Here is a 26,871-nt window from a genome sequence, read left to right as displayed (position 1 = left end):
TGGTTTGATTGCCTTCTAATTAAAATTCATCTCTTGGGCTCTTGACTTCCTCTGATTCTGAGCTAAATTGGCCAGCCCAGAGCATAAAAGCAGAAAAATTGAGCATCGCAAGATGTGTGAAAATATAATGTAAGTATTCAAAATTTCAGAGAAGATTTGGCCACTGCTCTGTAAATGTGAGCTGTCTACAAAGCACCCATGATGCATTTACTCTCCGACTTTTTTGAACTGCTGTATCTTTTTTAAACCTTTAGCAGTGGAATAAAGTTTCACAAAAATCACCCCTATGAGAGTAAAAGAAAAGCAATGCATTAAGTGAGTTGATTTTGCATTTCTATGGAATCAGTAGGTTTTGTCTCTAAGAAAGCTTCAATATTTTTCCCCACAAGTTTATAGATTTTGAAAAAGAAAAATAGCTGGGGCTCTGGAAATATAGGAAACAAAAATACCAGAAAGAAAACAGCAAAAACTGCAGCTAGCCATTCTTGTTGAAATTCCCCAGGCATTTTTTTCAGAGGGGATCAGAGCACCTGGATGGGTACTCACCTGGATGCTGCCATGGCAAAGCATGGAGGCAGCAGCCTGGCACCACCTCCTGGGGCAGGGGTTTGCAAAAAGCACCCTCAGAGGTAGGGATGCTGCGTGAAAGTCCTCACCATGACAGCTTTGGATGTCGATGCTTACATTCCAGGTAGGCATTAATTTGAATGCCCAAGTCCTTCTTTGCATTTGGCCCCTCTCTCTCCATCCCTGCATAGATGTTTGTTTATTTGTTTGAGGGTTGTTTTTTGTTTATTTGTTTGCTTGTTTTCTTCTTCGGGTTTTATTCCCAGATTTGAACAAACAGAAGATCAGACGGGGCCAGACTGGATGTTCTTGCTCAATCCCACCTCCAGCACATAATGTTAATGTAGCTTCTTGGTCCCCAGCAGGGCTGGCACTGGCTGTGGGGGTGTATAGGGCAAAACAGCCTCCAAGAGATTTTGTAGGGCTACAGCAGACATTTAATTGCATTTTCATGAGAAAACCCAATGTGGAACAGGGTCATCACTGTCAGAACTGGGTTTACCTCATAGATAAAACTGTGTATTTGTTTTTTTTGGTGAGCCATTTTCTGAGCCATCTCCCTTTCAGTCATCATTCCCTGTGGACAAAACAGCTCCTTCCACTTCACAGTTTTGCCTTTAAAGATGCAACCTATTTCTTTCTCCCCCCTCCCCTTACACTCATTCATCTCCACCCAGTACAGGGCAGGTGCAGCAGCCACACTCAATAAGGAACTCTTTGGAGGAGAAAAGCTAATTTTGCAGAGCTACATTTTGCAGGTCTCAACGGTACCTGTGCAAACCTCCCCTTGGACTATGGAGAAGTGATAACTAGGAGCGGGGAAACCTGGTGACACGACAGCACGTCCTCTGTTGTAGGGTGTTGTTCCCAGGAAAGGGGACAGGAGTCACACTGCTGCCTCAGCAGGGAGATGCTGCACAGATTTTGGAGGACAGTGAAGGCTGAACCCCGGGATATCAGGACTCTCCTAGAGCTCAAACAGCATCATTAACCTGCCTGGGTTTCCCTAAATATAAACCCCACACATCCCCGATTTCAGCTGGAATAGGTGCCACTACTTCTAGCAATTAATGCAGAGGAGAAACTCAGAAACAAAAGAGAACTTCTGAAGTTCTGTAGCAAGGGGAGGAGAGATACTGGTTTAGTTTTATATTTTTGGCACTGTATGATTCACTGCTAAGACTTTCATTCTTCGCCAGTCAGTATCCCTCCTCCAGCTCCTCAGCCACTCTTTCCTACTTGTTTCCAGTATTTTCATCATTTGTATTTCTCCACGATCCCCACAGGAGGAGCCTCAGCACCACTCTAGCAGGCAGAACATGAGAGCTCCAAGGAGCATTTGCAGTTTCACCCTATATGCACAGCTGTCTCTTCAGTTATTAGGCAGGAAATGTTATTATTATTTTTTTTAAATGACTCTGAAAGAACATATTGATCAATCTGGAAAAAGTTTCTAAGGATATTTGCCGTGGGCTGAGATCCACATAGTCAGAGGCACTTGGCACATCAGGAGCTATAATTTGAGAACCTGATTCTCAAATCCCTGCAGAGGGGATTATTTATGTGGGTAAAGTTACGTCAAAAGGCGTTTGCGGGATCATGAGATGAAATACACCTTAAAGAGTTTCTCTGCCCACAACTCACAGGAGGTTTTGGAAGTGCTAGAGAGTAGCTGGTAAGACAGATTCATCCTGGAAACAGGCAAAAACAGGTTTTGAAAACGGCGCATTTTTCTTCTGACACCACCACAGGCTCCTTCTGTGCCCTAAACCACTTTTATTCCTCCTCCAAATGCTTTCATTTCACCTTCTGCTGTTTGTCTCATCTATGAAGCTCCAGGGCTTGTGAGGTCTCCAACGTTAGGGCAATGCATCCGTGCAGTTTCTAACCTCCCTGTGCACAGCATTCCCAAGAACACAGCAGGGAGCATGGACAAATCCTTCCTCATCCATGCACTCAGGTTTTCCAACCAGCACAGAATGGGATGCATCGCCCCACAAGCCAGGATGAACCTAGAGCCCGTACCTAGGCCCAGGACACCCAGAGATGCTCCCAGGCTCCCTCCTTAGACACAGCCTTTGTGCTAAGCACAATCTCCATTGGCCTCTGGTCTCTGTTCTGGCAGAGAAAAATAATTAAACTTTATTTCTGCAACTAAAATTTGCTGGTGGTAGCAACAGTTGCTGGAGGAACGGCTTCTCCATGCTCTGAGGCTGGTTAATTAGAAATCTATAGGTTGACGTTACTTGAGAAATAACAGATCTTTTATTTTTCAGGTGTTTAATTATTAATAAATTAATGAGATGGAAACTGAAGTGCAAGGAAAAATGGTTCTCAGTCTGAAGGAAGTTAATATAAAATCTAAAATGCATTCTCTTCCAGCTTATTAAGTTTGAGATTGATGTAATAACCTCAAGAGGTTTTTTTTTCTAGTTTGTCTCCTCTCTTAAATTTATATTCACATTTGCACATAAGTAGTTTCTTTATTCAAACTACCTCTCAAAAGAATTTTCTTTTACATCATGAATTTTCCTATCTGGAAAAAGAAAACAGAACTGCATGTAGTAAAACCTGAAGATCAACATTACCCAGAAATTCTCACTCTTCAGAGAAGAATCAATCTGAGCCCTGCTTTCCATCACTAAAATACAAAATGTACTCTGCAAAATTTCAGGAGGAAATTCATTATATGCCCTTTAAAGATCAGGCGTGACCATACCCGAGGCACCTGCAATACTGGCCAGTTTCTGTTCTGATTTTCTTGGCATTAGAAGCAATTTCAAATTGCAGAAACCAGAAGTGGGGAAAAAAAGCTCACGCATCATTTTGTCCATCAATTTTTTGATCATTTCCTCTGCATTTGCAGAATTGCTCCCAACTTCTCTGTGCTGTTCAGCTTTGAGTCACAGATCTGTTCACGCTTCATTCAGAGGATAAGTTCAACCATTAGGAAAGTGTGTCGTGGTACACATCATAAAAATGTCCTTGTCTTTCATTCTTTCCTTGCTTTCACTCCACTACTACCCTCTCTGAAGCAGATGTCTCAAAATGAGCAACATCGCGGAAACCTCAGCTTCAATGTCCTTTGGGCAGATGGCTGTTTCCTACGGTCTTGCACCAAGAGGGATCCTTCTAAAATTCTCCCGTTCTTCCTCCGTGAGCCATGCTGGAATCACCACTGCTGCTATAACACAAACCACATCAGGATCTCCTTCTCCTCCTTCTGAGGGTGTGTGGAAACCCCACCACTGGTACCAACACCACAAACGCCTCTCTTCTCTACCACTGGGAAACGTGGAACTGTTTACGGAGCACATGCTACTTGCTTTTAAAATTCAAAGGAATATGTTAAAATTACCATAACTTAATGTCACAGAAGCGATGAGATCCAAAGCTTTCTTTGGAATTTCTTGCTGAACAGAAGCTTCTGCAGACGGTATTTGCTTTTTCCTAAAAAAGTGGATATATCCTTGTCCTCACCTCTGCAAGAGCCTGAATCACAGCTCACTGAGCATATGGAAAAACTCACAGTGACTTCAATGGTTTTGAGCAGTGTCTCCTCCACAGACATAAGCTAGTAACACAAATGTCCTTTCAGGCCATAGCTAGTCCTAACCTGGGTGCTTGCTGATGTCCTCCTCCAGAGAAAGGGAGGTTTAAAGAGCTGTACTTGCTGGAGCAGGTTAACATGCACATTCCTGAAGTTCAACAAGGCCAAGTGCAAGGCCCTGCAGCTGGGCTGGGGCAATCCCAAGCACAAATCCAGGCTGGGTGGAGAACGGATGGAGAGCAGCGCTGAGGAGAAGGACCTGGAGGTGGCGGTGGATGAGAAGCCCAACATGAGCCAGTAATGTGCGCCTGCAGTCCAGAAATCCAACCGTGTCCTGGGCTGCACCAACACAGCATGGGCAGCAGGGCAGGGAGGGGATTGTCCCCCTCTGCTCTGCTCTCGTCAGACCCCACCTGGAGCCTGCGTTCAGCTCTGGGGCCCAGCACAAGGACAGGGATGTATCAGAGCGAGTCCAGAGGAGGCCACGAGGATGATCAGAGGCTGGAGCCCCTCTGCTGTGGAGCCAGGCTGAGGGAGCTGGGGGTATTCAGCCTGGAGAAGAGAAGGCTCCGGGGAGACCTCACAGCGGCCTGCCAGGGCCTGAAAGGGCTGCAGGAAAGCTGGGATGATCTCTGTGTCAGGGGGTGTGGTGGTAGGACAAGAGGAGTGGCTTTAAACTAAAAGAGGGTAGGCTTAGGTTAGATATTAGGAAGAAATTTTTACTTTGAGGGCGGTGAGGCCCTGGCGCAGGCTGCCCAGAGGAGCTGTGGCTGCCCCATCCCTGGCAGTGCCCAAGGCCAGGCTGGATGGGGCTTTGGGCAGCCTGGGCTGGTGGGAGGTGTCCCTGCCCATGGCAGGGGGTGGCACTGGGGGGGCTTTGAGGTCTCTTCAGATCCAAGACATTCTATGATTCTGTAACAGATCTGCAGAATCATATCTTCTGTCTTCTTTAACACCTGCAGTCAGAGTGAGCAATCAGAAAAGGCCTGTCACACAAGCCCAACCGCAGCCAGTTTGTCTCTCCTAGCAGTCTGCATCCACCAGTACTGTGCATAACATATCCCTTATTAATCATCGCTTGGTCAGACTAACCTTTCAAGCTCTTTTAAACTCTTCCCTGGTGTTTCTGCCAGCCTCTTATATCATTTCTCTACTTCTTGTCACAGATAGTCTCAATATCCTAATGCTTTTTCAAACATCGTGGGTGATGCAAGAAACTCCACATTCCCCTGTCAAGCCCTCAGAATAACCACTCTATACTTAGAAAAGGAAACACCTCTCTGCTTCAGCCACTGGGGAATGCTGAGCTGTTTATGGGGCATGTGCTACCACTTTCAAAACTCACAAGAATATGCATTTCCTTCTGCTGGAAGCACTTATAGGTGCTCTATTTATTGGGGGCATATCTTCACAAAACTCATTGGGATCTATTTGTACCCAAGAACTCTACTCCTTCATCAAATTCAGCTCAAATTGGCCAATGTTTCAAAAACTATTAGGAAGGATGTGGGGAAGGAACATCAAGACCCATGTTTTACTCCTGGAAATCAACTTGAAATGGACGCTGTAAGTAACATATGCAAATATCCCTTTTTGTGTGTGACAATTTAGTTTAGTCCTTAATTGCTTAACTGAATCACTTTCGAATTGCACAGTAAAATAAATGCCTGCTGAAGCCTAAATGTACAATTATAAATACCTTTTTAAACATCTTGAATTTTCAGACGGTAAATCAAAGAGAAACAGAAGGATGCAGACTTATTTTTATTCACTTTCCTACTGCTCAAATTGTAAGAAACAATGCAATACATCATAAGAGACATCTTGAGATATTTTGGCATGCTGTTAAACTGAAATTCAATGGCTTGACATGTTATCTTGGCTAATTTAACTTTGAAGTCTTTGCTAATTTGTCTCTGGATTATTTCTGAACATAAGCTTGATTTCAAAGCTCACCATGCTTGGCTTTGCACATCTCCACCAAGAACAAACATTTTTAAGTAAGTCCTGGAGAAGTTTTAAAAAGTGCTATTTATGAGAACAGTGTTTGTGTGTGCAGGAATGGCAACACGAGTGCTGGTGAATTCATGACACAAGGGGTGAAGGAAAGTGAGGGAAGGAAACTCACTGGATGCTGTGGTGGAGATCTCACCATCTTGCTCGTTTGCTCTCAGCAGCTTGAATGCAGTGGCTTGGTCCATGTTAAAGGCTGAGCCTCACAGCTTTGTTCAACAGTGTTGACAAATTCCCAGTTCTTGAGGGTATGAGAACCAGCAACACGTGTCCACCAAGGCCCACGTGACGGTGAGTGCCACTCACCAGTGGCAAACAGCCCAAAGAGCACACACAGAGCCTGCCCACCCAAAAAAAGCAGACTTCATTACCCATGACCAACTACCTCCTGCTCCCCAGGGGCCTCACAGCATGGGAACCACTGTTCTCTACTACCCACCAGAGCAGGATGGGACCATTGGTGCGAAAGGCACGGCCACCACAGAGGGAAGGCCATTTAACATGCAACCAGCCTCTGTAGTTACCCAGGCAGTATAGACTGCAAAGAAAGGCTCTGGATAGTCTTCCTCACCCTCACCACACTGTAACATCAGGCACAGCCCTTCAGCTTTTTGGCCCTTAGACTTCAGAGGGGGTCCTGCTGGTTTTCTCCTCCTCGTAAACATTTTTTTGATGTGAGCGTGGACTTTCCCCAGAGGCCACCCACACGTCTCGCCTTCCCCGCCAGCTCTGACTCAGCCAGCGTAGGACTGTGAGCAGCACCGAGAGGCAGATCCGTGACAGCTTCCTCCCAGCATACTCCTTCCTCCCCTCCTTCAGCACCGAGCAGCTCTTCACGCCGCTGGGGATGCACAGGATGCTGCCTTAGCACTGACTCCTACCCACCAGCTGCTACGCTTCACTTGGGATCAGCAGCGGCCTCTCCACTCTGGTGGGGTAACAACCAGCCCAGCCTCCGGGACCAGAGGCAACAAGACCAGCACTAAGACCCTAATCCTGACACTGGGTGGGATGGCAAACACACTGAAGAAGAGCTGGTGATCTCAAAGAAGTTGTGGATTTTGCTTGAGGATCTGACCATATAGATCAGATTTCAGGACTCGAGGTTCTCCTGTTGGGAGGGAGATATGGGACACTTGTACAACACCAGCTAAATGAAGGCCAGAAAATGACCTTAAGCATTCACTTAAGCACCAAATGCCTGAGGTTATGGATACTCTCTTAGCTCACAACATGACTGTTCCGGATCACTGCAACAAGATCTCTCTCCAACACCTCCAGCTTCCCGTGCTGGTCCCCAGGTCATGTAACTCCCACACACTATCACGGAGGACTTCACCACAGTCCTTTACGCCCATTGAGACAGTCTGAACTGAGAAGAAAACAACAACATAGTGATCAAGTGTGAGGGCCACCATGGCACCTTCTGAAACCTAGAGGAAAACAAGGGCCCAAAGCTCTGTGGCATCCATGTAGCTGGGATGCAGAGCAGGATGTGCATAGGCTGAGCAGATGCAGGCCTGTCCTAACCACTTGTCCTGAGGGCCACAAATGAGCCCCTTCCACTCTTTATTTAGCAAACCAATCCAGCCAGAAGAACTATGCAGGATTCTTTACTGTGAGTATCAGGCTTGGTCTATTCCCACCTGTGCAGGCTTTACCTAGATATTTTATACGGGAAATTTGTTTGCTTTTTTTTTTTCTAATTCCCTAGCATATCACAAGCACTTCACTGTCCCATGAAATGCTGAAAGTGTTTCAATTATTACAGTTCCATCCAGAGGCAAAACCTAATCTGGGAGGGATCCTGTCAAAGTTAGGAGAAGAATTCTGGCTGCTGTCAGCACTAGCATGTTGTGCCCCTAGATGTGAGCACAGGCATGCTCAGCTGCATGCCACAAGGCATAGAAATAGGGTTGAGGAAAGTCCATTGAGTGTCAGAGCCAATAGCTGCTCCTCAGCTGGGCACCAAAAGCAGATCTGTGCTACTCACCCACAACCTCATCCCACTATTCCTGTTCCTCTTCTGTCTTGCTTTCAGTCCCTGCACACAGTCCTTGAAGATCTCTTTGAGGCATCTGGTTCTTACAGTAAAAGGAGGACATTCCTTACTGAATGTGCAAAGAGATTATCTAATGCTCCCAGATCTGATGGTTGTTAATTTTCATCAGTCCATCGCTTAATGCACTTCGGATAGGAGACGCAAGCCTTTGCTCAATGCAGTTGAAATCAGGAGCCAGAACAGGCTGGAAATCACCGAGTCTACAGGGTTTCAAGACATAACTGTGACCCCTCCCTAAACTGGTAGTAAGCACTGGATCATTACAGCCACATAATAGCCACATAGAACAACCATTCACTAGTTTTTGAGGGCAAAATCTGCCATTATGCAGGTGCATACATGGTGCTCCCTCTGTATTAAGTAGTGTGTGGCCACTTGTGCTGGTTACCCAAAAGATGACCTTCCCTACTGCAGCCTATAAACCTTTAGTGATTAGCATCAGACTGAAGTTATGCACAAAGATACACCTGATCCTTCACCTGATCTTTCTGACCCTGTCTAAGTCATTCAACACGTTGTTTCCAACTCTGTTGAGAAGAAGATTTCAGGGGAAACAAAGCAAATGCAGCTCAAAATAGTCCTCAAAATATCCAAAGCTGGAATTCACAGTCCTCCAGATAAGTTCTAGGAATAATAGCTAGGTCTGGTGGGTATGTATTTTCTGACCTGTAACCTACAACTACACCAATATGTTTAAATTGCAGTTGTACCACCACTTCTCAACATCGTCTTCATTTATTTCTGCCCTGTGACATGGCTATATAAAAAAAAAAAATCCTCACAAAAAGCATAGCCAAGCTATTAGGAATCTTGCTAATCTATGATTAATGAGATTGTGGGAGTAGGTCTTTTTTCCTGTACATATATTTTTACATATGTTGCTCTGACTTAAACATCTGCACCGTAGAAACAAGGCTATTCACTATGGCTTAGACTTGTAAAGGACTCATTGAAATGATAAGTGAAATGTTTAGAAAACTGCTGAAAAAAACAAAGCCATCAAAATCCCAGTTAATTAGCATTAGCTAAGTAACTGCAGGAATAACTGAATTAGCCTATTTTCTTGCTGTAGGTAAAGATTAAGAATTCAATTTATGGCAGTTTTCAAGTTGCTAAGGATTATGAGAACAATACACACTATTTTCAGCTCACCAAGGAGAATGAAACAAATGCAAGAGCCCAGCCTTTCAGAAAGAGCCCTTCAGATGATTCATCTGCAGAAGGCTGGCTGGAACGCCCTGCGTGGCCTGACACCATCGCATTGCCTCTGTGCAGGAGCCAAGGCAAAGCCCCTCCAGACACCCGGACAAGTAATTAAAAGATGGGGCTAATAAAGGGAAATCTTGTACGTCGTATACATCAGAGGAACTCCAAGAACAGGCAGATCCTGTGGCACAGCCAGGATGCAAAGGCATCACTCCAGCAAACAAAATACCTGATGAAAGAACCTTGGACAAGTCTCATTACATCTCATTTAGCTGTTGGTGCAGGTTAAACTTTGCTTCTTTGTGTCTAATTACAGGACTTCTCTCTTAAAATTTTGATTATCCATTATCTGTCAGAACATAATGTTTCTGAATTTTCAAAAGTAATTGTAAATACATCACCAGAAGTAAAATCTTAGAAGCAATTGTGCCTGCTTTTCATCTATCTGGCCCAGTGAGTTTCACTAGGTGAAGGTCTGGGGATTTTTTTCCTCACAGGTTAATTGTACGAGACAGAACTGCACTGAAATCTGATGTGATCTACCAAGTGAGGATTCAAGATTAAGGAAAGTAGGACAGCTTTTATTTTAGGAGCTTCTCTGAGAAACATAAATAATGTTGAATTCTCTAAGATGTGTTGTTACATGAGAAATAACTACCTAGAAATAAAGTATGTTTTCCGTAAGCAATGTTAATATTCACATTCTAAAGGGCACCTGCATGCTCAGACTGAAAAGAGAATATTTTATGCAGTCAGAGTCTAAATAGAAGAAAAACAGTATGTGTTTCCTTTGCTGTGCAAATAACTATTCAACAGGACCAGAACCCGGAGGCCATGAATGTAATTTACTACCAAGAGGATGTCAATAGCGAACAGCAAGTAAATTTTGCACTAACAGCCACATGATGTGGTGCATGCATGATTGATGGTACATGGAAGGTGTCATGCATACAGAAGGCCAATTTTCCTGCTAATGATTCAGGTTCCCTCTCCCTTTTCCTGCTCCCCTTGTCCTGCAGTTGGGACAGACTTCACCACCATGCAGGTATTTGTGGCTACATAAGGGCTGACATCCCCAGGTGGGAGCTGGGTCGCAAAATGGACCTCTGTAAGCTACTTCTAAAACCATGTCCATGCCAGTGATGAGACGGTGGACAGACTGAAGTTTGAATTGTTTCAGAGCCAGAAAGCTCTTAAATACTTAAATCTCTCTGATATTTAAAGAGGGGCTACGAGAATGATGGGGGCAGACATTTTAACAGGGTGTGTTGTGATGGGGCAAAGGGTAAAGACTCTAAATTGAAAGACAGTAAATTTAGATTTGACATTAGGAAGAAATTCTTCACTCAGAGGGCGGTGAGGCCCTGTTCCAGGCTGCCCAGAGGAGCTGTGGCTGCCCCATCCCTGGCAGTGCCCAAGGCCAGGCTGGATGGGGCTGGGGGCAGCCTGGGCTGGTGGGAGGTGTCCCTGCCCATGGCAGGGGGCTGGAATTAGATGATCTTGAAGGTCCCTTCCAACCCAAACTATTCTGTGATTCCATGATTATAAATAACTGTGTCCTGAAGAAGCTTTTTCAGCAGTGATTTGTGCTGCAGGGCGACGGACAGTCGTATCAGTGCCAGACCAACAATGCTCAACAGATGAATTGATGTGTGCTTCTCAAATCTAAAAAGCCAAACCAGGAGTAATCTTCCAACTGCTTTGATTTTCCTCTTTTAATGTCTTTTTCGTGACACTATGCATTTATTTTTTTCAGGGAGGAAGCAGGATTCAGAACAGTTATTCTCAGAAACCCTTTGAAATCAAACTAAAGTCTCCTTCAAGCAGTTTCACTGTGCCAAAAGTTGTGCTTTCAACAACTTGGCTTTTGCACACAGGATTTGTCTGAGGCACTTGCATGCCTAGACTGATATTATTATCTCAAGGCATTACAGAGTTTAATGTATTTATCCTTACAGCCCTCGTAAATGGCAGAGAGGGCTGTTATTCTCACTTCCCAAATGGGAGCAGAGGCACAGAGGTGTTGCTCCCCATGCCCAGCTGTACTCCTACCAGTGCCTGGATGCAGCTCAGTGAATTACACCAATACAGACCTTTTAATTTTACTAGGATAGATGTAGCCAAAAAAGTCATTTCTTGCATATGTACCCCTGCATTCATATCCACTTCCCAGAGTGAGAAGAAGATGCCCAAGCACAGCCTGGACCTAGGCAAGCTTCCCGGCAGGGTCTGAGGGTCTGAAGGTTTATATATCAAGTCTAAGGCTCTCATGCCCCCAAAGATCCTTCTATGAAGGCCTCTTTTGGTGTTTATTGTCTATTGAGGCCAATAACTATTTCAGACATAGGACCAATGACTAGTTATCTTCTCATTGTAATGCGTCCTGGGGCATCCATCACTTTGAGCCAGCCTGCTGTACCATGTCCTAGAACACAGTGCGCCTTCATCCCCTTATTTGCAATAACCATTTCCACCTACCTGCGACTTAAAGAAAAGGATATTCAAATTCTGGATACTGCTGTTCGGTCTTTATTTTGCCTGGGTTTAAATTGCTTTTTTATATTTCTCCCTGAATAAAGTTTTTGTTGATGCCTCTCATTGCCACCTTCCATCACTGGCTTGATGCATTTGGCTGCAGCCACATCTGCACACAGTAGGTGACATCCTGGCTTTGTTTAAGTGGATTTTTTAACTTTGGCTGTCATACAGCTGCTGTTTTACATTTCCACATAGCAACACCATAAGGATAAATAAATCTGTGAGATGATGATGTCCATCACTGGTCATGCTGTTATACACTGCGCCACTGTGGGCAGCCTGGGATATGATCTGTATAGGTTTCTGCCTAGAAAGACAGGATAGAGGGAAAAAGCTACTGAAAGGGTACCTACAGAAAAAAATAGTACGGATCAAGGCATCGCTGAATATGTTTTTCAGAATAGTCACAGGTCCCAGCAAGCAAACCCATTGGCTTTTACTCATCCCCAGTTGTACTGCAGTGCTCCTCAGTGGACAAAGCCAGAGGCCAGACTGCAGCACTCTTATTTCTTGTAACAACCTACTGCACAAAGAGTAGCACTGACTTGAGGAAAAAAAAATAATCTTACCCAGAATTAATTAGGAAAATGTTCCCCTTCTGTGGGCAGGGAAATTAGAAGACAAAATGACCAGAGACCACAACATAAATCAATGACAGAGTAAGACAAGAGCTCCAGATTTTCAGACCTGTGTGCTCTAACCACAAAAACATCTTCTCAAGACTCTGGAGACCAGCAGCCCCTGGTTCTTGTTACACGTTTCTGGAAAACAGCTAGAATATTTTTCCATAGATAAAGAGACCTGTCCCTTACCCACTCTGCACTGCTAGGTTTTTTAGCTTATACAAGAACACTGCAATCCCTCTAGCAGAATACACTCAGTCTTCCCAGCACATCAGAAGCAGTCTAACGAGCACCTACCACTGAGATACTGTGTCTGCTTCTACTTTTTGTACCATATGTTTCAGCTTCTGCTTTTTCCTCCTCCTCTTTCAAGCCGTGAGCTGCCTCCTCTGCCTCTGCCCCTGCCCCTGAGCGCTGGAATTCAGAGCCAACTGGTCCTTTAGGACTTTAGAGCCTCACCATTGTGTCATTTGCCTTGCCGGAGGCTGTCACACAACAGGAAAAGCAAATGAGCAATAAAATACTCCTGCACCTGTCTCCCACCAGCATCCAATGGGTTGTAAGGTACAGAGCAGCTTTAGGGGACCTGCGGCAGAACAGGAAATGAGTATCACGAGCAGTCCCCCTTGGGATGTCCCTGTCCTGAGGTGCTGTAGCAGTTCTGGAGAGTAGAAAGTGTGGCAAGCTGTAGTGGTGCAGGAAAAACATTTCGGATGACGATGAGCACAAACAGAGCAGGCTGGGAGCACATGTGTGGGCAGGTAAAGAAGCTCAGGCACAGGGGTAACATACTGAATGACTATCTTGGTCACATTTAGCAGTGTGCTCCAGGAAAAAGTATATTCAGGGCACTGTCCACAGACAGTGACTACATTAGTTATTTTAATCTTCTCTTCTTTCTCTTTTTGACCACACTGTTGTGCAAATTGCCTTTTTCACATTAAACTTTTGAACGTACACACAAATGAGTTGAGCTCCAGGATGAAAAGGGTGTGAGATAAAATGTCTTTCCCCAGACAGAATTTTTTAAAATATATTTCATTTCATTTGGCACGGTCTGAAGAATTACCCGATCTCCAGCGACAGAAATCTTACCTACATTTCCCTCGCCACCCATCAAACTAGGCAAGACAGCTCCAAGATGAAGAAAACCCATTATATGGCAAATCCAGCTGAGAAACTGTCTGAAAAGAGCAGATTTAAAAGCTTCTGGCAGAGGGTTTCCAGCCCTGAGACGCAAAATGTCAGCAGTGCTTTCTACGGATGGTGCTGCCCCATGCTCACAAGAAACCCAGCATGAGTCAATGGAAGAGACCCTAGGCTGCAAGGAGATAAATATTCCTGCAGATAACACTGGTGTGCAGTCAGAATAAGGTCATTTTCCTCTCTTCTGTGCTCTCAGTATCATTTCATTTTGTTACATTTCTCCTGGCTGGTGGCATCTGGCAATGGGGTGACCATGACCCTTAGGACCAAGCACAGATCCCACCACCACCACAAGGAGCTTCCCCATGGTGCCAAGACGGGTGCTTGGCTCTTTTTCTCCCTTCTTCAGGAGCTGTAAGAGACTCACGTCAGAGTTTTATTGGCAGAAAATCTAAGGCAGGGGTGAATAGTGAAAATTTCATTTTGCTAACTGACTTTAATGTAGGAATTTAAACCACAGTTCTTAGTGTTTCTTATTTATTTATTTATTTTATCTCTTTGTATGCTTAAGTAGGTCTTAATATCTCCACTTTCTTTCAGTGGGTTTAAGAATGTTTCTGAGTTTTTTTTCATTACAATACATTTTTGGAAGAAATATCTTCTTTTCATGGACATTTAAAGACCTCCCTACCTCCAACCCAAGAGCTCCTTGGAGTGTTATCAATTGGGGATTAAGAAAACAGAATTATGAAATGGTTAAATGCTACTAAGAGAATAATCAGACAGAATAAACATCAAACTCCTCCAAAACGTTTTCAGCACTCCAGTCTAGAAATTCGTTGACAACTACACCAGGATCACACAGGCACAAATGGGAATTTTGTCTAAGAGAAGAAGAAAAATGGAGACACAAGGATTTGGGTCTCTTAACTCTCTTTTCCTCCAGTTTAAGGGAAAAACAGCCTTTACAGGTTAAGATATAAACATGCAGCATGATCAGAATAAAAAGAGCACATGTTCTATAAATGCATCAAAGAAAAGCTTCACCAGTGACAGTATTTTCTTTTTCTATAAAATGCTTAAAAAAGTAAAAGTTTGGCTACAACAGACCTAACCACTGTTTCAGGTGGAAAAAATATAAAAATCAACCCCAGATTTTTTTTCCATTGAAAACTTTTCCAAGGGAGAATGTTTAAAGCAGAGAACTATGGCAAGAACTTCTTTAGCTCTATGAAAATTGTTTCTTTCAAAAGAGGTAACCACAGCACTACCAAAGAAAGTCAAAACAGGATTTTAGACAGGAACTTGTTATTTCCATTAAAAAATCTACATTTTACATAATCCCATTTAGAGTCCTGACCCCAGCCCCATAAAGCTGTATGAATCTCCCTGGCTTTGAAAATATGTGCTGTGTAGAGTCTTTGGGGGAAGGTTCCAGAAAAAAAAAAAGTAAAGCAAAAGATCTTCTCTTTCAGTGTGAATACAAAAGGCTTTTGTATGGGGTAATAATGCTTCATCATCACCTTGCTTGATGGGGTCTTCCAAAAGTTTTACACAGAGCCTCTTGATAAGACAATAAAAATACAACTGCAAGTTAGTGCAACACTGGCTCTCTTATAAGCTCTGGAGCAGAATAACCTGACTATATTACCTTAAAGAGAGGTTGAAGCTGAGATATGCTTGGGAAATTAAGCATTTTTTTGGCCACAAATCCATTAGATATCTTCTGGTACACACTGACATGAAACTGTTGTGAGCCTCCTACTGTCTCCAGCCTGTACAGCCTTCCTCCAGAAGACAACTCAGAGGGAAAAACAACTTTTAATAACAGTGCCACCACGTTAAAGAACAAACCTGTGAGCAGTGATTTTAATTTTGCATTTTGCTTCAGTGCCATGTTATTTCAATTCAAAGCTTTCCAGGTTGTTATGAAAGTCCTTTTCTGTTTAAAGGCGTGTAACCATTTAATCAGAATGCCTCCACATAGTGCCCAAGAGGCATCCTACCATCTCATAATGAATTCTCATGCTGGGGCATATATAGATTTAATGTTTATTATCTGCCTTGCTGCAAAGCCCCTTCCTCCTGAAGCCAACACCAGCTATTTAATTGATTTTAGTGCAGGCAGTAAGTGTACCACAGTGTAAATTACCAGGTACCAAGAGATGCAGAACTAAATGTGCGAGAGCAATTCAGTTATTACACAAACATCGGCGGTGATGAAACTTGTGGGCAAGGCATGAAAGAAATGAGATGGTTATCCAAAGCCAACAGAATGGAGTGTAAATTGCTAGGGCTCTAAATAGCCACCTGCCTGCTGTTCGGAGAGAAAGGCCCCACTCCTGCTCTCAGAGAAGCAGTGATATTATAAAGGGTTGCTGGTGGATATATATTGCTGCCCTGCAAATCGCCTACGCCAGCCCAAGCTATACAATAGGGGCACGTATGCCCCTGTGCCCAGCTGCAGTGGGGAGTTAGCAAAGGAGCTGCTGATGGAAGAGACTCAAGTCGATACTGCCAAAATTTTGCTACCGCTGTAAAAAAAAAAAAAAAAAGCAACAATCAACTCACATACTTTTGCCTTAAGGATTTGGTGCCAGTCCTTGCTGGAGACTGGACATTATGCCAAGCAAGTTTTTCATTTTGGGCTCATTCCCTTCCCTCATTCCCTTCTTTGGGGAGTGTGGTAGGGTTTGCAGTAAGGAGGAGGAATGGCCCTGAATGAGTACCCTCAAAAAGGACTCTTTACTGTATTCACCCAAAGATAATCGTATGCCTGTCTGATTTATGAGCCCTCCAAGTCTTTCTGCAACTTTTAAGAATAATACTTTAGAACAAGGTTTATTGGGAGGTTTGGACAAACCTCTTGTTATCTTTATTGACAAGAGCAGTTTCACAACAATAAATCTCTTAAAGAAAAGATCCATTTTCATCTGAATCGTTCACATTTCTGCAAAAGGAAACATTACAACGGTGTCTGTTCAAGGAAAATGTGGAAAAATTTCTCTGTTATCTCTTCATTCCCAAGGCTACAGAAGAAAAAGGATCACTCCTCATGAGGTGTAGCACAGCGCTTTGATTGAAAATAAAAAAATTCAGTGTTGCCTTGTTAATGTGTCAGAGTCCATATGAGACTCTTCATACTAAGCTATTGATAAAGAGTGCAATTTTAGGAGCAAGGACACTGGCATTTGTCTACACCTCTTGAAGGTGACTGCCTACAAAAGGTTTTGGAAATCATCATGAGAAAGTCCTTCACAGTCCCCAAGAAGAAGATTCTCATTTCTCTCTCTCTGAGGGAAGGCTACACTGATGTACAAGGACTGTAAAATGTCCTGCTCCTAACCAGGGCTGAAATCCTTAGACATAAAACAGTTGCAAGGAAGCAACAGGGCTGCTGTTCAGTGCCATTCCCAGGAGAAGGTGCTTTGTTTGGAGAGGACAGGGGAGCAGGAGCTACTAAAAGTCCTGCCAGAGCCACAAGCAAACAGAAGCCCAAGTCCTCAGGGCAGCTAGGACCAGCTGATGAGCACATATTGCACTTTTAGGACCATATCCAATCCTGGCAATTGCAGGTGTCTAGAATTTATCTTGGAGATCACTCTGTGGTCTATCAATGTTACCAACAAATCTGTTCATGCCCTGATCTCTGCCTTGACATTGATCTTTCCTGGTCTGCTTATAACCCCTCAACCACTGGAAAAGGAGGTGCACTCCTTCCTATTGAGCACTTACCAGCGTAACTCAACTGATGTAATAATCTCATCTCCCAAAATTAAAAAATGTGAACTTGATGCTGGATTAATAACTACCACCCATTTCCCAGGGGCATGATGCCAGGGGTCAGTTTATGAATTGCTCAGCACTTGCAAAGCTCTTGTGGGAAAGTACTGAAGTACAGTGAGATTAATTCCCTTAACCTTGCAACGGGGTGACCTGTGTTATTCAGTCAATAAGTCTTTGAAGACCTTGATAAGGCATGCTTTTTTTTTTTAAACATACCCTTTTTGAGCTATACTGATAGCCCATGCTCTGACTGCATTAAGCACTAGAAACGGTCTGAAAACAAAACCTGTGTTGTACATGCCCAAGCAGTGAGGAAGATTTCAGAGTCTAACATCCCAGCTCTGCAGTCTGGGTGCACACCTGCAATATGTCCATATCGAAGGCTGTGATGAGCCTAGGCTTCATTTTTCTGAGCACTTCTCCCACAGTCATGCCTGGTTCTCCAAGTCAAGCCACACATACTCAACCCTGTTGCTGCTGTCCCACTTCATTTTCTGTGTTCACCAGCTGGATCCATCCTTGGAGAGCTGTCCCTTGTGCAGCATCCTATCCCCTGTTCAAAAAACTCTGGTCCATAGAAACACCAAAAGGCTTTTTCTCAACCACAGGACATAGCTAGTGCCATTTCTTGTTCCACTGCCAACTCCCAAAGGCTTTTTTGCCCACATCACTGATGCTTCACCCCACAAGCTGTGTCAAAACGAAGTCTTTCTAACTAGAGCCCCTAAAGCTCTGCTCAACCTTGTCAAAATCCAAGCAAAGCTTTCTTGGCAACTTGCAGTCTCCTTCCTGGTGTGCCTAGATGTGCACCAGCCTTCCTCATGCTGTAGTTCATAGGCAACATTTGCTCAAAAATAAATAAATAAATAATAAAAAAAAAGGTAAAATTCATGAATATTTGTTTGACCAGGAACTGAGAGCAGGTCTTTCCCTGGCCCCTCCATAAAGTGTGTTAGTCAATAAACCCTCTGAGAGCCAACTGCCACATAAATTTATCATCTTATTCCCATGCAGCATGATGAGGTGCCAGAAGCATGGATGCAATCCTTTCAACATAGACCCAGTGCATTTTCAGTGGATACCAGGCATTAATTTGAAATACCTCATATGAGCCAAAAGTATTGGAAATAACCCATCCTATCACACAAAACCAAGTGAATCCCCCAGTCAATCAGCTCCAGAGTTGTTCACTTCTGGAGTTGTTTCTCCTGTTCCCATTATTATAATTATTAATAATGATAATATATACACCATCCGCAGAAAGCAGTGTTGTGAGGGGCTTCTCTCAGCTGCTTGGACATAAGTATTTTCTGCTGCTAAAGAACTAAGCTGGCTTTTCTTGTTCATATAAGTCTCATTGTGAATGAAGGGATATTTCCTTCTGTCTTTTACATAATGCTTTATGGGCACAAAAACCAAGTACGGGATAAATCCCATCTAAGGAATGCGGTGCAGCAGATCTATGTTTTGCTTTAATTAGCATCCTGATGCGATAGCGGCTTGGCGTGAGTATCACTGTTTTGTAACACAGCGCGTCCTTGCTAGGCTCCTTAAGGAACCTGGCAAACAAGGCACTTCCCTCAATTGTCTGTTGTTTTTCTTGGAGGCTGAATATTTTCATTGAAATGTCACTTGCAAAGCCTGTCCATGCTCTGCTGCTCTTGGAGTGTGCTCAGGCATTTGGCTTTCAAAAAAAAAACAAAGGGAATTCAGCACTTAATCACAGCTTAGCACTCCACTTGCCTTGCAAGCTTATTTGCAAAGCATACAGGTGGAAAGCAAAATCACAAGCGCTGTAGGTTCCAGTAATAATAAAAACTTCTGTAAATTGTACTGCAGGTAGGTGCATGTCTGTCTAAGATACCTCTCTTGCAGGGTTACAACAAGCTCACGTGTGGCAGGGGAAAGCTGATAAACAGCAGAAATGGAGCACCGAAACCCTGGGCCTGCAAAAGACTGGGCTCTCTGTGTATGAGCTCTGGGGGAGCCCCCATCACCTTGGCTTTTCTGTGCTGGAAATCTGAATAATTCAGCAGAATTAAGATGTCAAGCTGGAAAACCCCTGAGGACAGGATATTAAGCTCAGTTTGGGCTGTTTTTTGCAGAGGTGGGGAGAAGCATTTCCGGGTCAGCTGCAGCAGGCTGCTCTCCATAAAAACTTGTCCTGAGCAGTGACAACATGGCCTCAGACAACCTCATTTGGGGGAAATCCTCCAGCTTCCTTGGGAATCAGGAACACAGACTGACAGGATCTGGGTAAAACAGCCCTTCTACAGAGAAGGTCACTCTTGGGTTGAAGGAGCCCACTGATGGAGCTTTCGCTTCTCAGGATCCCGAAGATCTCAAACCAGACCCTGAACCATGCACCTGCCTCCCTTTCTTCTCAGCTCTGAGACATTAGTGCTGCTAGAAACCCCCATGTCCTTCTGAAACATCTCAACACTTAGCTCTGATGTTGCAGAGCTTCACCGGAGCATGCCCTGAGCCCCTGGTATTAGAAACTTCTCTGAATTTGGCACTATGCTTGGTGTGAAAAAAGTGCAGAGAAACTCCAAGGTAGGTGTTGAGATTCAATCAGTACTTTACCTAGCTACGTGCAGGGCCTGCTAGAGTAACCTTTAGCCATTTGAACAGCCTTGTTACCTTCAGAAGGAATTAGAGAAATAAGACTTCCAGCACAAGTTTAAATCGCAGCCTGGAAGATGTAGTAATTAGGGAATGCTCCATACCCATCAGCATTAAGCAACGGTGTCGATTCCCTGGGGACAGTGTGACTGGAGGTTTTTAAGGACAGGCCAGGTGAATGCCATAAGCTTTGGAGGTGCCTGTTAGACCTTTTTTTTAGCCAGTTTTCCAAGGCAAGTGAGGCACATGTTGTTGATGTCTGTCCCTCTCATTTTGTCAACCCTCCTGACTTCTGACCCATCGGGCAAATTTCAACTTCATCAGAAGATTGGAGATACCAAAAATATTACGTTCTCACACATTTTAAACAAATGGCTGAATAAAGGAGAGCAAGGAGAGCATCTCCATTGATTTTTAACGTGGCCCATATCCTTTTGGAGAGGCAACATCTCCAGCCCCTTGGCCGTGGCAGTGAGCAACGCATCTCCATGGAGGCGCGGAGGGGACTCGTGCGTGGCCCATGCCCAATGGAGGGCGCACACAGACCTTCAGGAGACCAAACTTTGCTGCTTCACGCCCTGATGCAGTCAAACAATACGGATGAAGTCAGAGCCGAGCTTTGGGGATCTGCTCTGACCTGCACGGGCAGCACCTTCTGAAACAGCGCATCCAGATGGTCCCATAGCACTTAGATGGAAAATGCGTGTTTATGTAAACCCGTTTTTATGCATGGCTTTCCAGCATGCAGAGGATGAATCATCAATATCCAAAGAGACCATTTATGCCAACGAAATGTTAGCATGTAACAATACTAACCACAACAGGAAATTTCCTTATACTGGCAAGATGAAGCGAGGCAGAGAGTTTAGAATACAGGTGGGGTAATTCTTACCAGGTGGATCCAGTAGCAACCTGCAATTGCTCACTAACAAAGTTTCCTGTTGTCAAGACATAGTTCAATAGAGCTTTTATTGCTGAAATTACTTTATTTTCCCGTCTTCCCTGATATCCTCTGGGGAAATCTCACCCAGCATCCAGAACGAATGAAAACTTCAGAGTATTTTGGTGTTTGTCTTTATTCTTGGATTGAGGTATCCTGTATTTGAGGTAAATAAAAGAAGGAATAATGGCCCAGCCATTTCTAAGAAACAGGTAAATGCCTCGAGACAGCACTTGAAAATCTGAGCTGTCAGATCTGGAGATCCCTGAGCTGGTCTCTGGTCTACCTTGCAGTAACAGGGCTGGGACAAAACAGTTTTATGATGGCTTGTATAAAAAGTATGTAAAAGTAAGGGCTTGAAACCGAAGCTGGAGATGAGATTTCCACAAGAACATGCCAGAAAACACACAGGACATTCAACAACAGCTACCTAACCCTGGGAACAGCTCCCAGAGGGACTTGCAGGAATAGATCAAGCGTCAAGTAGACGCAGACAGCCGCCTCTTCACCTCCTTTCCTATGAGCTCCAGCACAGACACTGCCACCTGTGCCTGCCCATATCTTTGACAGAGCAAACGAGGTGCAATATTTATCCTTTAGGATGGCTGGCTAACAAGCATGGCTTTCAAGTAATAGCAGATGTACTAGAGGGTAAACATACACAGGGGTATGGAGTGCTTCCAACAGCCTTCTCCCACGGTGAGCTATGAGATGCTCAGGGGCTGTAAACGTGGATTTTCCCCAAAACTGCAAGGAGTGCTCTGAAGGCTGGTGATGAAAATGCTGCCTGTGCAACAGAAAATCTCCTTTGGCAATTGCAAGTAAGTGCCCACTTAGAAAGCAGTGAGTCGCGGAGAAGGGCACGTGGATTTGAGATCTGCTCTGCCCGTGATACAGATGTTTGGTCCTAATTTTACCCCCTATTATTTTTATCTTAATGGGGCTTCCAGGAACCTGCTTGATCACAACCACTTCTACTTCACACCAAACCCCAATTTTAAAAGCTCATAACCGTTGCCTCGATTAGGAGAATTATACAAAAAAATCAGAAGCTAAAAAACCCACAAGGAATCTAATAATAAATAGGGCAGAGATGTAAACAAATAGATACCTCATGCCATGCAATGCTTCGGAGCTATTGTATCAACAAGTTAGTGTTACCTTGGAAACAAGAGATTATTCATGCATGCCTTCTCCCTGATGGAAACTGGGAAAGGAGGCATGCAGAATTGATTCTGAGTCTTCTGAACTTTGCAGAGATGCAGCCCCAAATCCCAGCTATTGATGGAAACTCAGAACAGAAGGGGGGGTGCAGAGGTTGCACCATCCTTGATGTGACGCCCACGGTGACGAGGATGACCATGCTCTCATCCTCTCCACCTTGGCACTGCACAACCCTTTTCAAAAAGAGCGCAGAAGATTATTCATAGGATATAGCCTGTGCAGAACACAGGTCAACGCAGCCTTGTCTTGATTTGCAGCAGTGAGTAGGGCTAAAAACAACCTGACACAGTATTAACTGTCTTTAATAAAAGAATCTTAAGCTAATATGTTTTACCCCATAGCTGAGGCTGAATAAGTGCACAACACATACGAGTTTCATCATACAAGCTCTGCATGAGTGGGAGTTTACATTGCTGTCACTTGGTCACACTCAGATATGTGCCCAAATTCAAACAAAATGTTCCCAAAATTTTGATTCTTCATTCCAGCTGAAGAAGGAGCCACAGCCTTGAGCTCTCCAGATGGGTTCCCAGCTGCTGACTTCAGCCAGACGTCCCACCACCATGCTCTTTGGTGAAACCATGTCTCTTTACAACAGCTAAATGCTTGGTCCTTGGGAAATAATAATTTGTCTGGGTTTACAAACACAGCTATGACTGGAGAAATAGTTTCCTAGCTAAATGTTGAATTGGGAGCAAGTAGTTTGTCCCTGGTCACCAGCAATGCACATGGGAACACATGGGAATGACACAAATCTGCACCGGGGCAGTTTCAGCCTGGACATTAGGAAAAAATTCTTTAATGTGAGGGCAGTCACACACTGGCACAGGCTTCCTGACGAGGTGGCTGATGCCCTGTGCCTGTCAGTGGTCAAGAGGCATCTGGACAATGCCCTCCATGATACTCTTTAATTTTTGGTTAGCCCTGAGGTGGTCAGGCAGTTGGACGAGGTGATCTCTGAAGGTCCCTTCCAGCTGAACTATTCTATTCCTTTCTGTTTATACTAACATATTCAGTGTTACCTACAATTACAGCCCTATATCTTAGATAAGCCAATGATATGGACATAAGAAATTTGGAAAAGTGAGGGTTACTCTACATTAAGCAAGTTAATAATAACTAGGAGTAATTACCGAAACACAAATAAGGATTTGTAAATCAGCTGGTCATGAAACTGGTACTTCCCACAATCCAGCTGGCGTGCTGGAATTTGCATAACACTGACGTGCCTGTGCAAATTGTTTTGCAGCATTTTGGGCAGAAACGTAGGACTACAAACACAAACTAAAAATGTGTAGGGCACTATTTCTCCCACACTACCAGCAGGATAGCTACTAACGACATCTGGTCCCCAACAGCTTCCTGCAGGGTATTTAACTCCAGAGCTGCCTTTGTCAGATGCTCCAAGCTCCCCTATAGCACACCTGACTCTTCACAGATGCACTTTTTCCCTCTGCCCTATATCTGCTCTGCTCTTGTTTCAGGTGACCTCGTCATTGAGGAAGAGAGAGGCAAGATGTTAAGATGAAATTTAACTTCCTGTCAAATTTTGTAATTGATTTCAGAAAGAAAAAAAAAAAAAAAAGCAGCATGAGCATCACTTCCTTCCTCCCCACCAAGTGGATATGACAGGAGTGCTAGGTCAGCCACAACACATCACGTACCTGATGGGGTCCTGTTCTTCTTAGAACGTGGGGGGAAAATGGGGAACAAGAGGGACTCTGGTGAGAGACACATGTCAAGGAACATGCTATGAGATGGTCCTGCTGCTGAGACAAGCTTTCTTGCAAATCTACCACCCATGCACATAGTGGCATCTTGGGTTAGTTCTTGCTCAGGACAGACCATGTATCTGTTGAGTCAACAGAGGACTAAACCATGCGTGGCAATTCCATGTACGTAGGGCCAGTTCTGATCCCTTAGGGATCCCCTGTTTACTCTGATTTAATTTCTGCAAGACCATTCACAAGACACCTCAGCTCCTAGTTTTGCGACAATACAGCCCATCACACCTGAAGGTTTATTTTAACCACCAGCCAGAGATTTTGCAGACCGCAACACACAAGACAGATACTTCCCACTTATCTCATCTTTTGAGATAAAGAACAAAATGAGAACAAGGAGAGTTGGCAATTTTGCCACAGAAACTTGATTAAGTTAAGTACTTACAATTGCATGACCAGGTATAAATGGTTTGGGCTCTCATAGATGTCTTCCAGGGCAACTATATTTTCATGCTTGATCCTGAAAAACACATAAGATGAGTAAGTAAAAGACGAAATAGAGATTTTTTAAAAGGGGCTGCAAAACAGAAGGCTACTTTTAGTTAGACACTACTTGCCAGTGCTCCAATCAGCACCATAAAATAGGATCTTGACTGAAATAAACAGTCACAAGTGCTTTACAGCCCAGAATTCTGTTATTACTCACAGAAAATTCCCTCAATCTGTTGCAAGGTCAAAATGTTCAATGGTAAGGTATTTGGGACATTAGAGGTCTAAAGACCCTGTGTCAGATGAATGGAGATGGTTGCTTAGAGGTTGAAGTTTCCAAACAGTGGCAAAGCTGGGTACAAGAGGATGGAGGCAGGGTGCGGGCTGGAGGGATTTGCCCCCATGCAGAAGCTGGAGCATGTGTACAGAGGCCATACAACAGCCCCATGCCCCTTCCCACTGAATTTGGCCCACTCTGATGTCACACACAGTCTGCATGCCCAAATTTCGCTGCAGTGTTACTAAGCACTGCGTGCTTTCTGTCCAAAGGCAGGTTTTCTACACCCTCATGACATGGAACAAGAAATCCTTCAAATCATCATCCCCAAGAATTGCTTCAGTCTCCACAGAGCTGCTTTCTTCTCCCTCTGAACACAGTTACATAAACACAGAATTTCTGAAAAGTGACTGAATTTGGTGGTCTGCCACGTGGATTTTCTGATGTCTCCTAAGGGCTGAGCCTCCGCTGACACTTCTCACCAGGGACATGCACAGGCAGATCGTGCAATGACATAAACCTCACTTCTAACAGAAACCAGGTTTGAAATAGAGCCCAGCAGGTGGGCGAAGGGCATGGATCATTCCCACCAAGCCTCAAGGACCTCTGGTTTGTCAAAATGCTAGCTTTAAAGAGAAAAATCATCTCTCTAAACATACATATAATTAACTACTCAGAGCAAAGCCTCTCTGGGTTTGCTCCTTAAATACTTAACAAACAATTTCCAAAGGATGCATTTAACTTGTGCAAGCCCTAAAAAGACAACCAGTACAACTCCAGGAGCAGAATTTTAATTACACCAATTACAGACAATTGTTTTAAGAGCAAGAGAAAGCTGGGAAATGCCATGCACAGTCTGCTTATTAAACATACGGACATGCTCAGAAAGAAGGTAAAAGTGCATTATCAGCAAATGCAGAACTCTCTACATGTCTCAAGGTTCAAGAAGATTAATTAAAAAGCTTAATTATGTGTCAAGACCTCATCCTCAGCACTCCCAAGCATCCCAAAGTCTGTGTGATGATGCTGAGAGCAGAAGGTCCCCTGCGCCTGGCAGGGTCTTTCCCGTAAGAACAGAGACTAATCCGATTTCCTCTGAATTCACCAGAAAGATCACGGCTGACCTGAATTTATGCCCACAATCAGTCATCAAAAGCTGCATTCATATAAGGACCTCCATGTACAGGAAATTGAACTTAAACAACAAGTGAGCCTAAATACAATACGCTACAGGATGTCAGAGCAATAAATACACGAGTAGGCTCTTCACTTCGCTTAAGTATCGGGAAAATCCCATGATATTTTAGCAAAATTTCCTGGTAGACCGCATCACAAATCAAGTTCTTCTTATTGACAGCAGGAAGCCAATAGACCACCTGCTTGGCTTTGTACAGTCCCTTAAGGGTTGCAGTTAGGGCAAGGACAGTTTTGCTTTGTTTCAGTGAGCTGAAGGCACTCTTAGTTCCTAAAAGGCATTTCCAGCAAATATTCACTTTTAATTGAAACTCTTATGTATGTTTATTCATTTTCCTTTATGCACACACACAGGCATGTGATCGTCTGTGTACCTGATACCATCATGACAGAGAAGGTAGTTTTAATATCAGTAGTGATAGCTGTTTAAAGCCTCCAACATAGTCTGCAGCACATTTTTACCGCACACATATATTAATGCTTTTCTATATATGTGTGGCAAATCAAACGCTTTGCATTTCTATTTTTATTTTCTATTTCGAGAGCCTCCTTTTTATTTTGGGAACCTCGGAGGTTCTCCAAACTCAACCCAAGCCCTGTGAGGCAGCTGCCAGCAACACCTAGAGGTTGCACGCCCATGGGTAACAGGGGGGAGCACCCACAAAGACGAGCAGTTGGGGTGGCAGAGGGCAGAGAGGAGCCCATCAGACACACAGCGCTGCAGGCTGAGGGCTGCCACAAGACCTTCTCCCTTTCCTCATTTGCAAAGCAAATGGGCCCCGTGCTGCTGCACTGTCTGAAGGCGGATGCACTTGCTCAGCTTTAAAGTGATTCCTCGGTGAAAGACTCAGGGAGAGAAAAGAAAGCAGAATGAAGGAGAGGGACAGGGGATAGAAAACCCAAGAAG

The 26,871-nt window shown here is 44.0% G+C and overlaps 1 protein-coding gene across 3 annotated transcripts in view; it reads right to left on the bottom strand.

Annotated features, from left to right (window-relative positions):
- CAMK1D (calcium/calmodulin dependent protein kinase ID) overlaps nucleotides 1–26,871 on the bottom strand; it is a 218,059-nt gene that overhangs the window by 61,143 nt on the left and 130,045 nt on the right. For all 3 annotated transcript variants that reach the window (XM_035549523.2, XM_035549520.2, XM_035549522.2), the window contains one exon: nucleotides 24,450–24,524. In XM_035549523.2, the coding sequence (XP_035405416.1) occupies nucleotides 24,450–24,524 (75 nt within the window). The remainder of the gene's footprint in view (nucleotides 1–24,449; nucleotides 24,525–26,871) is intronic.

The sequence above is a fragment of the Cygnus atratus genome, chromosome 1 (assembly GCF_013377495.2).
Source record: "Cygnus atratus isolate AKBS03 ecotype Queensland, Australia chromosome 1, CAtr_DNAZoo_HiC_assembly, whole genome shotgun sequence".
Lineage (NCBI taxonomy): Eukaryota > Metazoa > Chordata > Aves > Anseriformes > Anatidae > Cygnus > Cygnus atratus.
This window is presented reverse-complemented; position numbering and strand designations above follow the sequence as displayed.